This window comes from Aegilops tauschii, chromosome 4, assembly GCF_002575655.3.
Source record: "Aegilops tauschii subsp. strangulata cultivar AL8/78 chromosome 4, Aet v6.0, whole genome shotgun sequence".
In the NCBI taxonomy this organism is placed as follows: Eukaryota; Viridiplantae; Streptophyta; class Magnoliopsida; order Poales; family Poaceae; genus Aegilops; species Aegilops tauschii.
The window spans coordinates 6,525,686-6,540,627 of NC_053038.3; the positions used below are offsets into that span (position 1 = coordinate 6,525,686).

The 14,942-nt window shown below is 54.8% G+C and overlaps 2 protein-coding genes across 2 annotated transcripts; both read right to left on the reverse strand.

Moving 5' to 3' along the window:
• Positions 1–622: 622 nt before the first annotated feature.
• On the reverse strand, positions 623–1,515 carry LOC109749091 (uncharacterized). Its single transcript, XM_020308084.1, has 2 exons — positions 1,423–1,515; positions 623–883 (listed from the first exon to the last, which is right to left on the reverse strand). Exons 1-2 carry the CDS (start codon positions 1,513–1,515, stop codon positions 623–625), a joined length of 354 nt encoding a protein of 117 aa, XP_020163673.1.
• Positions 1,516–1,863: 348 nt separating this feature from the next.
• LOC141021586 (uncharacterized) lies at positions 1,864–2,469 on the reverse strand. Its single transcript, XM_073497428.1, has one exon. It carries the CDS (start codon positions 2,467–2,469, stop codon positions 1,864–1,866), a length of 606 nt encoding a protein of 201 aa, XP_073353529.1.
• Between the last annotated feature and the right edge of the window lie 12,473 nt (positions 2,470–14,942).

A 14,942-nucleotide genomic window follows, 5' to 3' on the forward strand; every position in this document is an offset into this window, starting at 1 on the left:
TAAGTGTCCCCTTCGACAAGCTGAGAGATATGATGTGGAAGGTGGCCATGGCCGTGAGGACAGACTGAGCGAGTGCCACCCTGCCAGGCTTGTTGAGAAGCTTTCCTTTCCATCCTGGTAGTCTGCCTGCGAACCTATCGATGAAGGGCTGCAGATCAACCCCTTTAAGGCGGCCATAATGCAGGGGGAGCCCCAAGTAGCGTCCCGGGAAGGTGCCGATCTTGGCAGGGAAGACTGGTAGCACATCTTGGAGGTCAATGCCGGCACATCTGATCGGGAAGACCTCGGTCTTGCTCAAGTTTGCGATCAGTCTGCTAGCCTCCCTGAAGGTCTTCAGGATTGCAGAAATCGTGTGGAGCTCATCCATGTCTGGGTTCACGAAGATGCCCGCATCGTCAGCGTAAAGGGAGATCCTATATCTGGCCGTTCTTGCACAAATGGGTTTGAGGATGCCGCGTCGGGAGGCGAGTTGTAGGATCTGTTGGAGAGGGTCAATGGCCAGGATGAAAAGCATCGGAGATACCGGATCTCCCTGACGGAGGCCCTTTGCATGTCTGAACATCCTTCCGGGGTTTCCGTTAAGCAACACTCTTGAAGAAGAGGAAGACAGGGAGAGACATATCTAGTCTCGCCACCGCTGCCCAAAGCCGAGGCGTTGCATGACCTCCAGCAGGAAGGCCCAATTGACGGAGTCGAAGGCTTTTGAAATGTCCAGCTTGAGGAAGAGGCCCGGGATGTTCCGACGATGCAGGTCCTTTATGTGATTCTGGACATGCAAGAAGTTGTTGTGGATGGGGCACTTCTGCACAAAGGCGCTTTGGCATTTGGAGACCAGCGTTGGCAGGAGCGGGGCCAGCCTGTTGGCGAGGACCTTGGAGAAGATCTTGGAAAGGCTAGGAATGAGTATTATTGGTCTGTAGGCTCCGACCACTCGAGCGTCCGCTTTCTTTGGGAGCAAAATGATGTTCGCTGAGTTGATGAGAGAGGCACCATCTCCGCGGAGATTAGCAAGCTGGAGTATTACTTGAACGACGTCAATCTGGATGATCTCCCAGCATGCTTTAAAGAAGGCTCCAATAAACCCATCTGGGCCAGGCGCTTTGACAGGGCAGCGAGAAAAACCGCGTCTTTTATCTCGTCCTCGTCAAAAGGAGCATCGAGCTCCGAGAGATCATGCGAGGCTATCTCGAGGTTGTCCCAAATTAAGCTTGAGAGCCGTGGCGTGGGGGTGCCCAAATGGTCTTGGAAGTGGGAAAGGAGCACTTGCTCCTTATCTTCTGCCGTGATGGCAACACCGTGGTCCGAGTGCAGCGTCTGGATGTAGTTTTTCCGCCGGCGCCCATTCACCTTGGCATGGAAAAACTTAGAGTTGACATCGCCCAGCCTGATACCCGTGAGTCATGCGCGCTGGTGCAGCTTAACCTTCCGGAAGGAAAGGAGGCCGAGATAAGAAAGCTTAAGCCTGCGTCTTAACTCCAGCTCTGCAGGGGAGAGGGACCTCCCCTCCTCGGCCATGTCAAGCCTCCAGATTACCTCCTTTGCTATGCCAATCTGAGTATTGAGGACTCCGACTGTATCTCTTTGCCATTTCTTGAGGGCCTTTGCAGTCCGTGTCAATTTGATGTGAATCTTGCGGATTGCATTGGTTGACTGCACTGGTTTATTCTAGGCCGCGGCCACCGTTTCCTTGAAACCAGGTAGTCGAAGCCAGAACTCTTCAAACTTGAAGGACGGGCGCCGCCGCACCTCCGTGTCCCCAAGGAGGAATAGCGGTGCATGATCCGAGCATGCAGACGTGATGGCCTGGAGGTGAGCATTGGGAAAAGGTTCATCCCAATCATCGGAGTGGAAGAAATGATCAATCTAGGTTAGCACCGGGTTCTCTTGAGCATTGGACCAAGTGAATTTACAGCCTGAAAGCCGCATCTCTTTTAGCTGTAGGTGATTTAGCGCGGATCGGAAACTGCCAATGAGGCGGTTGTTGATGTTCAGGTTGTTCTTGTCAGCCGCTTTGGTGATCAGGTTGAAGTCACCAAGAATGAGCCACCGGGGCTTCACCAAATACTTCAGCCCCCTGAGCTTGTTGATGAAAAGCAGCTTGTCTTGCTCCCCCTGAGGGCCATAAACACATGACAGGGTCCAGTCGACGCAGTCAACCAGCATGGTGACGGTGGCCGAGATGGAACCAAGCGTGGCCTGGAAGTCTGAAAGGCGGAAGTAAGCATCGGAGACGGCCATGATCATGCCCCCCCTTGACCCAACAACCGGGAGGACATGGTAGCTAGCCGTGAAAGAGGGACCGAGGATGCTTTCGATCAGAGTATCGTCGACGTGATCGAGCTTAGTCTCTTGGAGGCACACAATGGTGGCGTTGTAGTCACGGATGAGGTCACGCACGGTGTCACGATGGGCAGGGGCATTAAGGCCACGCACATTCCAGCACATAAGCTTGACATTAGGTTTCGCCATATGGGAAAGCGGAGATCATGCTAGGTTCGAAGACAAGTAACATGCATTGGGGAGGCACGTGGGGATGCCAGGACGCGGGTGCGTTGGCTCGGAGATGCAAACATAGGGATGGAAGAGCTCGAAAGGAAGCAGCGAAGACAGAGCTGCGAGCTACGACACACATGGCAGAACTACACATTGGCAACACCGGGGGCCTCGCTGGCGGCTGCTGTCTTGTTTCCTGGCTTGGTCTTGGCCGCCTTGACATGCTTCGCCAGAGTCTCGATCGCCTGGATGACTGCAGCAGCAAGTGGTGTGTTGAACAGCGCCTCATAGGCAAACTGAACCCCGACATCCATCTCCGATTCCGGGCCGAGTAGGTTGCAGGCACGGGCAATCAGCTCCTGGACCGCCGAGCTGCCCTAAAGGCACTGCCGCGTCTTGTTTTGAGCGATCCCCCCGCTCTTGCGAGGCAAGGAGAGGTTGACGCATGTGGCTCCTCGAGTCCTGGTTGGCTAGGCACCGGGGCAGGCAACAGGGGCGCTGCAGGGGGGCGGCAATAGAGTCCAGGAACCGGCCGAGCTCGCCGACAGCAGGCGTGGCAGTGCTCCCCGACACCGCGTCGGCAGCAGGAGTGGAGGCACCCTCCGACACCGAAACAGCGGTGCCAAGGTGGCCCACCTAGGCAGGGGAGGCCAGAGAGGAGGCCAGCACCGGCGACACAACCGTGGTACCCACTAGGCCCGCATGGACAGGGAAGGTCGCAAGGTAGGGACCCAGGAGCGCCGCAGGTGGCGGGGGGAGGCCACCGGAGTGCGTCCAGGTGGGCTGCTGCAAGGCGACGAGTCGACCGCAGTCATCTCGGAGCGCACGGGAGAAGTGCAGCGGCTCGCAGGCGCCAAGCAGGACAGAGGAGGCAGAGTGCCAAAACCTGGAGGGACGTCAACGATGTTGAGCGCTCCCAGAGCACTGCATGCCCCGTCGAACCAGGCTTCCTTCCCCACGGCCTCGGGCGCAGGCTCCAGGTGGAGCGAAGGCGGCACCAGACCGACACCGGCCGAAGCCGTGGTAGGCGCAGCCGGCAGGGCGATAAGGCGTTGCAGCTCGGCAGCCTCTCGAAGTACAACCTCGCGCAGCGCGAGATGCTCGTCAGCCTCCTTGCCGCCGAAGACCCGCCGGACCTTGGCCTCGGCCAGCGCCACCACACCCATCTTCCTGAAGCAGCCCACAGCCACGGAGGACTCGGCCGCGTGGCGCCGTCCGCCGTTGCCCAGTTGGCCGGCCTCACGGCCGTCACGCCGACGCGGGGAGCGTGAGCGGGGGCGCGCAACGGCCTCGCCATGGCCGCGCCCAGCCCACCTGTCACCAGGGCCGCCCGACCGGTCGTCGTAGTCGTCGTCTTCATCATCACGCCGCCACGGACGCGGCTCACGATAGGCACCGCCGCCGCCGCCACTGGCACGGCCACGCGGCGAACCCCGCGTCATGGTGCCGTGGGAGTCGAACTCGCCAGGGATGACGACGTCGTCAGTGGACACAGGTGCATGGCCGTCGATGGTTCCGCGGTGGCAAGGTGGGAACACGGATGTCGGAGGGGAGTACGCCACTTGCCGGCCGTCCTGCGTCTCCATGTCGAGAGGGGCTGAGGTGTAATCTTCAACCCGCAGCAGGTGGACGATGACACGGAAGTTGGCACCACGCAGGCAACGCGCCGTCTGCCGTGCCGAGATCGTGACGCTGTCGGGAGCGCGCGACGTGAAGGTCAGCCAGACCACCTTCAGGATCCTGCTCGGATTGGCCGTCCACACCCAGAGGCCAATGTCGCATGTGTCCGACATGGAGATGGAGTGCTCGTCCATGACGTCCAGCGCGCAGGTGCGGCTGATGACGCACTCGATGATGGAGTGCGTCCAGACGTAGGCGGGCACGCCGTTGAGGATGAGGCGCGCGCGGAAGGGCATGGCCGCGCCGAGCGCGTGCGCCAGCGGCCTCCACAGGAAGACCCACGTGCCATCGCCCATTCGGAGCCGGCCCTTGTCCAGCGCGGCCGTGCAGAGCTCCTTGCTCTCGAACTTGAGGAGGAACTCCTCCGAGTAGTGGCTGCTGACGGCGACATCACCCCGCCGCAGACGAAGACGGTCACGCAGAAGGCGCTCCACCACAGCTGGGGCCAAGTGACGAGGGGCGTCCACCGCCCAGGCGATGGCGGCCGTCTGCTCCCAGGTGCGCCAGTCGCGGTCGATGTCGAAGGTGGCCGCGATGATGCAGGTGTCCTCCTCCGGCCTGGACTCCAGCGCGCCAAGGCCATGCTGAGCCATGTCCAGCGGAGGCGAAGCGGGGAGGTGAGGAGGGCTCTCTCGGCGGGGGGCGACCACGTCAGCCCAGGAGCGCCCTGAGCATGGCCTGCAGGAAGGCGGAGGGCAGGGCAGGGGCGAAGGGGGCGGCTCGTCGCGCGTAGTGAAGAAACAAGCGCGGTGGCCCAAGCTGTCGTAGGCAAGACAGCGCAAGGGCTCGCGGCAGGAGCGGGCGCGGTGGTGCTTGCTGAGGCAGCGAAAACACCTCCCCCGCGTCCTCCTTAAGAAGAGCAGCCTCCTTTCCTCGGCCAGGCTATCGCCGAGCCCGGCTGGACGCCCGTCGCGTCGTAATAAAGAAGCGTCCCATCGTGGACGGCGCCTCGAGACCACCGCCGTCCAGGGCGCGGCGCACCCATCCTCCTCTGCCGCAGGAACAGGCTTGTCTTGAATGCATCCAGCATGAATGCCCCCGGTAGGAGCAACCACCATGGAGCGGAGCCGGGGCGCCTTGAATGCGACTTCAGGCACGGAGGAGCCCGAGCCCCTCGCCGAGACGCGCGCGCAAACAGGCGAGGCAGGGCGCAGCAGCGACCCCGAGGCCGGCAGGTCGGAGGCGATCTGGATCTGGCTCACCGTGAGGTCGACGAGGCTCGACGCAGCAATGATGGAGCCCTGGCGCTGGGAGAGGAACCAAGGGGCCTGCGGCGTGAGGATGTTTGGCCAGAAGGGGGGCGGGGGCAGGCTGGCCGACGGCAGCGGCAACGGGGGAGGCGGCGGCAGGGCCGCCGAACGCGTCGCAGGAGCAACGGTCATATTCTGAACCTTGGCCCTTTTCTGTGGGGATCAAAACTAAACTCAGTAATAGTTGAGGGTTCTAGAATTTTTCTTAAGACGACCATGACTGTATGCATGATCGAATAAGCAGATTTTTATGTTATTTTATACACAACTGCGCAGATTGCTTGGCTGTAGTAATGGAGGCAAGAAAAATTACCTCATCCATTAATTGAGAAGTAGAGTTGCTTGATTAATTAGTGGAAAACTGGCGAACATCACAACGGCCCACACGGGGCAACCACAGGCAACCTGATTCCCCACATAAATACATAAACGCCATCAAGAAGAAAGCATCATCGAGATTGTCATCAAGAGTCGCCATTATCACTCCTCCACAACCCAGCGACTCTAACTTCACCGTAGACAACCACCAACGAAGCCCGTGCCGCAACAGACTTCAGCGTCGATGTCGGCCCATGCTAAATAGTCGGACACCACAACCACCACTCGGGCAAAGAACCCTGTAGAGAAAAGCGTCGAGCTTGCACCAACCGGGGCCCTGCAATTGAATGTGCGTCTGGTCTCATCGTCACCGCCGAGGCACCTCTCTATAGCTCCAACTCTACAAAGACATGACGATGCACAACACCCCTCAAACATGCCAAAATATAACGCTTTGATATAGTGCATTTCACTTTATGGGGGTACATGTCTATGGGGGTCCATAATTCTCTCGCATATTTATTCATATTGGTGCCAGTGCGGTCTTTTGGGCTATTTGGTTGTGCCAAGATGACTAGTGTTTGACAAGAAAAGGTCATCCTTTATTATGTAGGTTATATGTTCTCGTGTATCACCTAGTTGTGATCGTGGGCTTTTACTACATGATTAGCAGTTACGAGGGTATATCATATGATGTAATCATATTGAGTTAAGACTGTGCGAACTATTAGGATACTTTAATTCTGATATGCTTTCGGAGAACCTTTCTTGTAGTTATTGGAGGAAGTATGCCCTAGAGGCAATAATAAAGTTGTTATTTATATTTCCTTATATCATGATAAATATCTCTTATTCATGCTAGAATTGTATTAACCAGAAACTTGATACATGTGTGGATACATAGACAAAACACAATGTCCCTAGTAAGCCTCTACTAGACTAGCTCGTTAATCAAAGATGGTTAAGTTTCATAAACCATAGACATGTGTTGTCATTTGATGAACGGGATCACATCATTAGGAGAATGATGTGATGGACAAGACCCATCCGTTAGCTTAGAATAATGATCGTTAAGTTTTATTGCTATTGCTTTCTTCATGGCTTATACATGTTCCTTTGACTATGAGGTTATGCAACTCCTGAATACCGAAGGAATACCTTGTGTGCTATCAAACGTCAAAACGTAAATGGGTGATTATAAAGATGCTCTACAGGTATCTCCGAAGGTGTTTTGTTGGGTTGGCATAGATCGAGATTAGAATTTGTCACTCCGAGTATCGGAGAGGTATCTCTGGGCCCTCCCGGTAATGCACATCATAATAAGCCTTGCAAGCAATGTGACTAATGAGTTAGTTATGGGATGATGCATTACAAAACGAGTAAAGAGACTTGCCGGTAACAAGATTGAACTAGGTATGAGGATACCGATGATCGAATCTCAGGAAAGTAACATACCGATGACAAAGGGAATAACATATGTTATCATAACGGTTTGACCGATAAAGATCTTCGTAGAATATGTGGGAGCCAATATGAGCATCCAGGTTTCGCTATTGGTTATTGACCGGAGAGGTGTCTCGGTCATGTCTACATAGTTCTCGAACCCGTAGGGTCCGCACGCTTAACGTTCGATGACAATTTGTATTATGAGTTATGTGATTTGGTGACCGAATGTTGTTCGGAGTCCCGGATGAGATCACGGACATGAGGAGGAGTCTCTAAATGGTCGAGAGGTAAAGATTGATACATTGGACGATAGTATTCAGACACCGGAATGGTTTCGGAGTGTTCCGGGTACTTATCGGAGTACCGGAGGGTTACCGGAACCCCCCGGGAAAAGTTATGGGCTCCTACGCCTGGAATGGCTCCTTTAAAGGTAGTTTTGGTGGGCTTGATTCGTGAGGGATTAATGCCCATTTTACGTACTGTGTCCTGATAGAGCAGGTTGAGGCTGCTACCACCGTCCATTAGGACTCGTGTCAGGTGAAATCCGTCGATGATTGGGTCGAGGACCAATGCGGCCGAACCGCCATGACGGATACTAGTTGGATGATCTCGGCGATCAAAGGTGATCGGGAATGATGACCATGGATTGAATTTAGGGGCGACTGGCTCCACCGTGTAGACGTCCCTGAGTGCACGCTTGCGCTCCCTTTTGGGGATGTGTGTAGCGTATATCATGTTCACCGTTTTGACTTGAGGGGGAAATTTCTTTTGCCCCCCAGTGTTTGGCTGCCGGGGCTCCTCGTCATCGTCCTCGCTCTGTGATTCCCTTTCCTTGTTTCTGCTGTTTACCTTGCTGGCTTGTTTAAAGACCCGGCAATGTCTGTTGGTATGGTTGGCCGGTTTGTCTGGGGTGCCATGTATCTGGCAAGGACGATCGAGTATGCGGTCCAAGCAGGATGGTCCTCCGCTGCTCCTTTGATAGGGCTTCTTTCGCTGGCCGCACTTGGAGCCACTGAATCCGGCGTGAACTGTAGTGTCATCGGTGTTATCGCCATTGCTTCGGCGTTTGTGTCTGTTGCGCCGGTGCTGTTTTTGGCCTCGGAGGGGCTTGTTTCGTTGGCTGTGTTTGTACTGTGAGCCAGCCAACTATCCTCTCCCGTGCAGAAGCGGGTCATAAGTGCTGTGAGGGCTGCCATGCACCTCGGCTTTTCCTGGCCGAGGTGGCGGGCGAGCCATTCGTCCCGGATGCTATGCCTAAAGGCCGCTAGGGCTTCGGCATCCGGACAGTCGACGATCTAGTTCTTTTTGGTTAGGAACCTAGTCCAGAATTTTCTGGCTGATTCTCCGGGTTGTTGAACTATGTGGCTTAAGTCGTCGGCATCTGGTGGCCAGACATAAGTTCCTTGGAAGTTGTCCAAGAAGGCTTCTTCCAAGTCCTCCCAGCTGCCGATAGAATTTTCAGGCAGGCTGTTAAGCCAGTGCCGAGCTGGCCCTTTGAGTTTTAGTGGGAGGTATTTAATGGCGTGGAGGTTATTTCCTCGAGCCATATGGATATGGAGAATAAAATCCTCGATCCATACTGCAGGATCGGTTGTGCCGTCATATGATTCGATATTGACGGGCTTGAACCCCTCGGGGAATTCATGATCCAGTACTTTATCTGTGAAGCAGAGAGGGTGTGCGGCACCTCTGTATCGGGCCGCATCGCGGCATAGCTCTGATGGAGTCCGTCTGCGGCATTCGGCCCGGGCGTTGTTAGGTTTGTCACGTCCGAATAGGTAGCCGTCGTCGTGCCTCGAGGCACGTCCACGCGATCCGTAGATCGATCTTGTATGTCCTGCTCTACTATCCAAGGTCTGCCGAAGGTCGTACGTGTGACCCCGAACTTTTCTGTCTCTATTTTTACGGGGCGGTGGGGCAGGCTGTTGTTCGGCCTGAGTTGCCGCTTTATCCCGACCGCGGGGTGGCCGGTTGGTCGCCTGTCTCGACCATGTGGTGGTCGTTCCGCATTACGTGAGGGAGATATGTGCTCCTGTGCCTCCTCATCGAATTGAGGTAGCAGTCTGCGTTTCGGGAAACTCTTGGTTGGGCGCTTGAGGCCGTATTCTTCGGCTGCCAGGACACCAGTCCATCTATCGATGAGTAGGTCTTGATCTGTTTGGAGCTGCTGCTGCTTTTTCTTTAGGCTTCTTGCAGTAGCTATGAGCTGGCGCTTAAAGCGTTCCTGCTCGAGGGGTGCCTCAGGCACTATGAAGTCCTCACTGCCAAGGCTCTCATCATCCTCGGAGGGTGGACGATAACTATCATCATCCGGGTCGCTGGGCGTGGCCTGTTTATCAGGGTTATCTTGCCCGTTGTCATGTTCCTCCTGTTCGGATGCAGCCCCGACATGGTCTTCATTGTTTTCGGCATAGCCCGGAGTACAATTTTCTCCGGTGCCAGTGTTGCCATCTTTTGAGCGACGAGGTTTAGAACGGTGTTTGGGGCGCCGACGCTTGGACTGCGTCCCAGAAGGTTTATTCGCATCTGGCTCTTCTTTGTCGTCGGCAGATCCTTTAGGTGTATCAACCATGTACACGTCGTAAGAAGAGGTGGCCGTCCAACGCCCAGTGAATGGCGGGTCTTGGCCTTGCTCCTTATCGGCATCGCCGTCCATACCGTCGATGTCTTCGGAGCCATAGTCAAGCACGTCGGTTAAGTCATCGACAGTGGCTATGAAGTGGGTGGCGGGTGGGAAGTAAAATTCCTCATCATCCGCATCTAGCTCGAACCGAACACAGTTCGGCTATGAGTCCTCCTCCAAGGACAAGTTCTTTAAAGAGTTTAGCATGTCACCCAAAGGTGAATGCTGGAAGACGTCTACGGCGCTAAATTCGAAAATCGGTATCCGATCCAGCTCGGTGTCCGCAGGCGTACCAGGTCCGGAACGTATAGCCGGAGACGAGTCCGGAGTTCCATTGACGCAAACATTGCAGGATGTTGAGTCCGTGTGTGGCTCCAACGCTGCGGACTTTGTGGCCTCGGAGGGCACGATCTGCTTCGGTTCTGAGGCCGTTGCAGCAATAGGATCCATCTCCTGGATGTAATCCGATAACAGATATGAGTCATGTTCATCGGGACAAGGGGGAGCGATCGCTGCGGTCTCCAACCCATTGAAGATCGAGTCTCCACGGGTATCCGCGACGTAGTTCAAGCTTCCAAATCTGACCTGGTGGCCAGGGGCATAGCTATCGATCTGCTCCAGACGGCCAAGCGAGTTGGCCCGCAGTACGAAGCCGCCGAACACATAAATCTGTCCGGGGAGGAAGGTTCTTCCTTGGAAAGCGTCATTATCGACGATTCAAGGGGCCATCAAACCTTTTGTCGACGGCACAGTGGAACTCTCAATGAAAGCACCAATGTCGGTGTCAAAACCAGCGGATCTCGGGTAGGGGGTCCCGAACTGTGCATCTAGGATCGATGGTAACAGGAGAAGAGGGACACGATGTTTACCCAGGTTCGGTCCCTCTCTATGGAGGTAATACCCTACTTCCTTCTTGATTGATCTTGATGAATATGAGTATTACAAGAGTTGATCTACCACGAGATCGTAATGGCTAAACCCTAGAAATCTAGCCTGTATGACTATGGTAATGTGTATCCGCCTATCCGAATTACGCCCTCCAGTTTATATAGACACCGGGGGAATCTAGGGTTTACATAGAGTCGGTTACATAAGAAGGAATCTTCATAATCGGTCGCCAAGCTTGCCTTCCACGCCAAGCAGAGTCCAATCCGTACACAGGTACAGTCTTCGGCCTTCATGTCTTCATAGCCCATTAGTCCGGCCCAATGGATTACAGGACGGACGCTCGAGGACCCCTTAGTCTAGGACTCCCTCAGTAGCCCCTGAACCTGGCTTCAATGACAAGGAGTCCGGTGCGCAGATTTGTCTTCGGCATTGCAAGGCGGGTTCCCTTTTTCCGAACTCCAAGATAGTCTTCGGATGCGATGATTGTATCCGAACCTGTAACACATACCACACACAACCGCAGAGAGAATATAATATTTGCACGAGTCTAATCCGCTGACAGCTTCTTTGCAGCACGATATTGCATCTGACCGGTCATAATTTCGAACCGTTTTTCATCTGCCACCCCATGTTTCGAGACGCGGTTGCCATTGGCACGTCCTGTCGAAGCAGAGATCGTGCCCCCTTATTGCGGGATCCTCATCAATGCGGGCATGGGTAACCCAACCGTGCCGTTTACACAGCCCCTGGGAATAGGCGAGCTTTTAGGGCGAGCAGGGAGGCGCTTGATATTCGCGGCCTTCATAAGGGGGTAAGGATTCCCTTTCTTAACTACGCCCTTTCCCTCTCCTCCGCCCATCCGTTCTCGAGCTCCAGCGCCCAAGCTCTAGCTTTCTCCGTCAAAAAAGCACTCCAGCCATGTCCGGGTCCAGAGCTGGAGGCAAGTGGATGGCCTCTTCCGTCAAGAAGAAGGACATCAAGGAGCTCCGGGAGGCAGGATACCTGGCCAAGCAGATTGCTCATTGGCTCCCGGCCAAGGGACAGATCGTCCCTACCCCAGAGCCCTGTGAGAGGGTTGTATTTCTCACACATTTCGTCCGCGGACTGGGATTCCCTCTACACCCATTCATCCGCGGGCTGATGTTTTACTACGGGCTGGACTTCCATGATCTAGCCCCCAACTCTATCCTCAACATCTCGGCATTTATTGTCGTGTGCGAGGCTTTTCTCCGTATCCCACCTCACTTCGGCCTATGGCTGAAGACCTTCAATGTGAAGCCGAAGGTAGTGAGCGGCCAACAAGCAGAGTGCGGAGGCGGCATGGTGGGCAAGATGCCCAATGTCGTCTGGCCCGAAGGATCCTTCATGAAGACGGTGAAGGGGTGGCAATCGGGGTGGTTCTACATCACCGAGCCGCGCGACACCAACTGGGCGGCGGCCCCCGAATTCCAATCCGGAGCTCCGATGCGGCTCACCTCCTGGCAAGAGAAGGGCCTGACCTGGGGTTCTTCGGACGAGCTGACCGGGCTCCAGACATGCGTCTGGAACATGATGACCAAGAAAATCAAGCTTGTCGACGTGATCCAGGTTATGCTTTTTCGCCGGATCCTACCATGCCAACGCCGGACTTGCCATTTGTGGGAGTTTGATCCAGCCACACACCAGACGCTACTAGAGTTCTTCGACACAACGCACGAAGACATCTGGAAAGTGCTCTTCAAGGCCGGTGAGACACCACCGCCCACGACCGAGGATCGCGGGCTTAGCTTAAAACGCCAGGCTAATTCGGTAGGTTCTTTCATGTTTTCAAGGTGTACCCTTTGCTAGCATATTTTGAAGGAAAGGTCTAAGCATTCCTATTAATTTTTTCAGGCCTGGATAGAGACAGCGGAGCAGATTAACTGTCCAGCTCCGCTACCCGAAGACCAAGAATTCCCACTTCTGACGAAAATGTTGTTTCCGGCACCTTATGAGGTGCCGGAGAAGACGACCAAGAAAGCGGCCAAAGGGGCCAAGAAGGGCCCTCGCCGAAAAGGCGCCCCAGACGTGACGTTCGAAGAAGAAACTTCGTCTTCGTCCGCCGACGACGACGACGAAGAGGGAGAAGAAAACGACTCCCCACCTGAAGTGGGGAGGAAGAAGAGAGCGGCCCCCACAAATCTGGAGGCGAAAGCGCCTAAGAGGGTTAAAGGCTCCCTCACGGATAACTCCGCGTGGGATGTTGATAGCAGTCCGTAACGACCTCGCCGGACCAAGCCTCGGGCCGCTTCGTAAGTACCAGAATCCGCAGACGTCTAGCCTTCCTGGTTTGTAATATTGACATATTTTAAACTTCGTCACTGCAGTCTGATACGCGATGGCTCCCCGCGATCCTCGACAGAGGATTCGCTGGACTCGAAGGAGATGGCTAGCATGTCTCCGCCACCTGCTCATTCCGTCTCACCCACCAAAAGACCTTCCCAGACCGGGGGGAGTTTCTGGAGATCATCGGGGTGACACCCCAGGATGACTCTTCGGCCGCCGGGCACATGGGGGAAAAAGTCCCCATGAGGACTGGTGACGGGGCCCGAGTTCCCTTCAGACCTCAGACGGACACCCTTTCGGAGATCTACACGGCTCCGGGGTCCAACGAACGGCATTCCCCACAAGGAGGGAATGTGCATGTTCCTCCGGTGACCTCTGTCCAACTAGAGGCATCGGATAATCTGCTGGAGGCGCTACGAGGCGCCTCTATCGTGGACGAACATCGTGTCATTATGGGCACGGTGATAGAGAAGGTTCAGTTCATCAAAAGCTGACTGACCGAAGCCTGCACTAGCCTTCTAATGGGCTTTGAGGTAAGTAATGTGATTGTGGAAAAAATATCACAGTATAGACAGTAGCCCCTGATGCTCTATTTGGTGTTCGGGAAGAAAAGCCGAACAGAGGATCAAGAATAAATATCGCTGGAGTCTAACATGAGTTGTCTATGTGAATAAGCAGGTATCGCTGCAGGCGGCCACTGCTCATGTTGCAGAGGTTTCTGGACTGAAGCAGAAACTGGAGCGGGCCAAGGAGGAGCTCGGCCTCGTGAAGAAGCAGCTGGAGGATAGCCAAGGTATGCAGTAACCTGTGGGTACATTTCAAGAAAAAATGAATAGTATGTCCGGACTAAAGTGTCATAAACTTTATTAGGGGCCACAATCGAGGTGGCAGCCCTCAAGAAGGCGTTAGCCGAGGCCGAGGACAAAGCGGCCAAGGAACGCACCGCGCGCGAGAAGCATGAGGCCCTGGTTAGTAAGGCCCAGCAAGAGCTCCAGGACGCCGTCGAGAAACTCGAGTCCTTGGAGCGTGATTGTAAGGCGCAAGAGTCCGAATTGGCGAAGGCTCGCCAGAGCGCACAGGATGCCCGAGCCGAAGCCCAGAAGGCCCTCCAGGAAATTCAGGCGGCCAAGGAGATTGCGGCGGGTAAGTCTTTCACCATGCAAAGCAAGTATATAGAAGAAACAATCCTTGTACTTATCCGAATTTGGGTTTTCCATGGGTGTTTACGGATCTGCCGCGCAGCATATCAGATGCTGCCGAGCATTATAGAGCCAAAGAAGGGATGTCTACAGAGAAGCTGTTCTGGTCTCAATATCTTGGACCCGAACATCCGGTGCCCTTTAGCGACCAACTGAAGCAGTTGGTCGAGCTGCACAGGTCAGCGGAGCTAGCCATGAAGGACCTGATAGTCCGGCTGTGGCCTGCTGAGCCTGTACCTAGCAGCTACTTTGGACTTGTTAAGCGGCTTGTGAGTGCCTGTTCGCGGCTCGAAGCAGTGAAGCGGTCGGTCTGTATTGAAGGTGCGCGTATGGCATTTGCCCGCGTCAAGACGCATTGGGCAAAGTTGGATGCCAAGAAGGTGATGACCGAGGGGCCGTCGGAGTGCAAGGAGCATCGTCGACCCGAGCTCTATTTTGATGGTGTACTGGAGGGGTCCCGCCTTGTGGCGGAGCAATGTTCGAAGGATGTTATATTCCCGTGAGAACATTTTTATTATCCTGTCCTGTAATATGGAGCAATTATGTTATGTAATATAATGCTTGCGATTTTAAATTTTACCTCCTGTGCGGCCGTTTATGAAATCTGAGGGTTGACCAGTCGTCGGTTTCTGCCCCCACATAGATAGTACGGGGGTGTTCGGGATAAATCTAAACACTCTTTACTCCACATTCTAGTCCTAAAGGAGGTATTTAGCGCAACGAACAAGGCAATCAGACTAT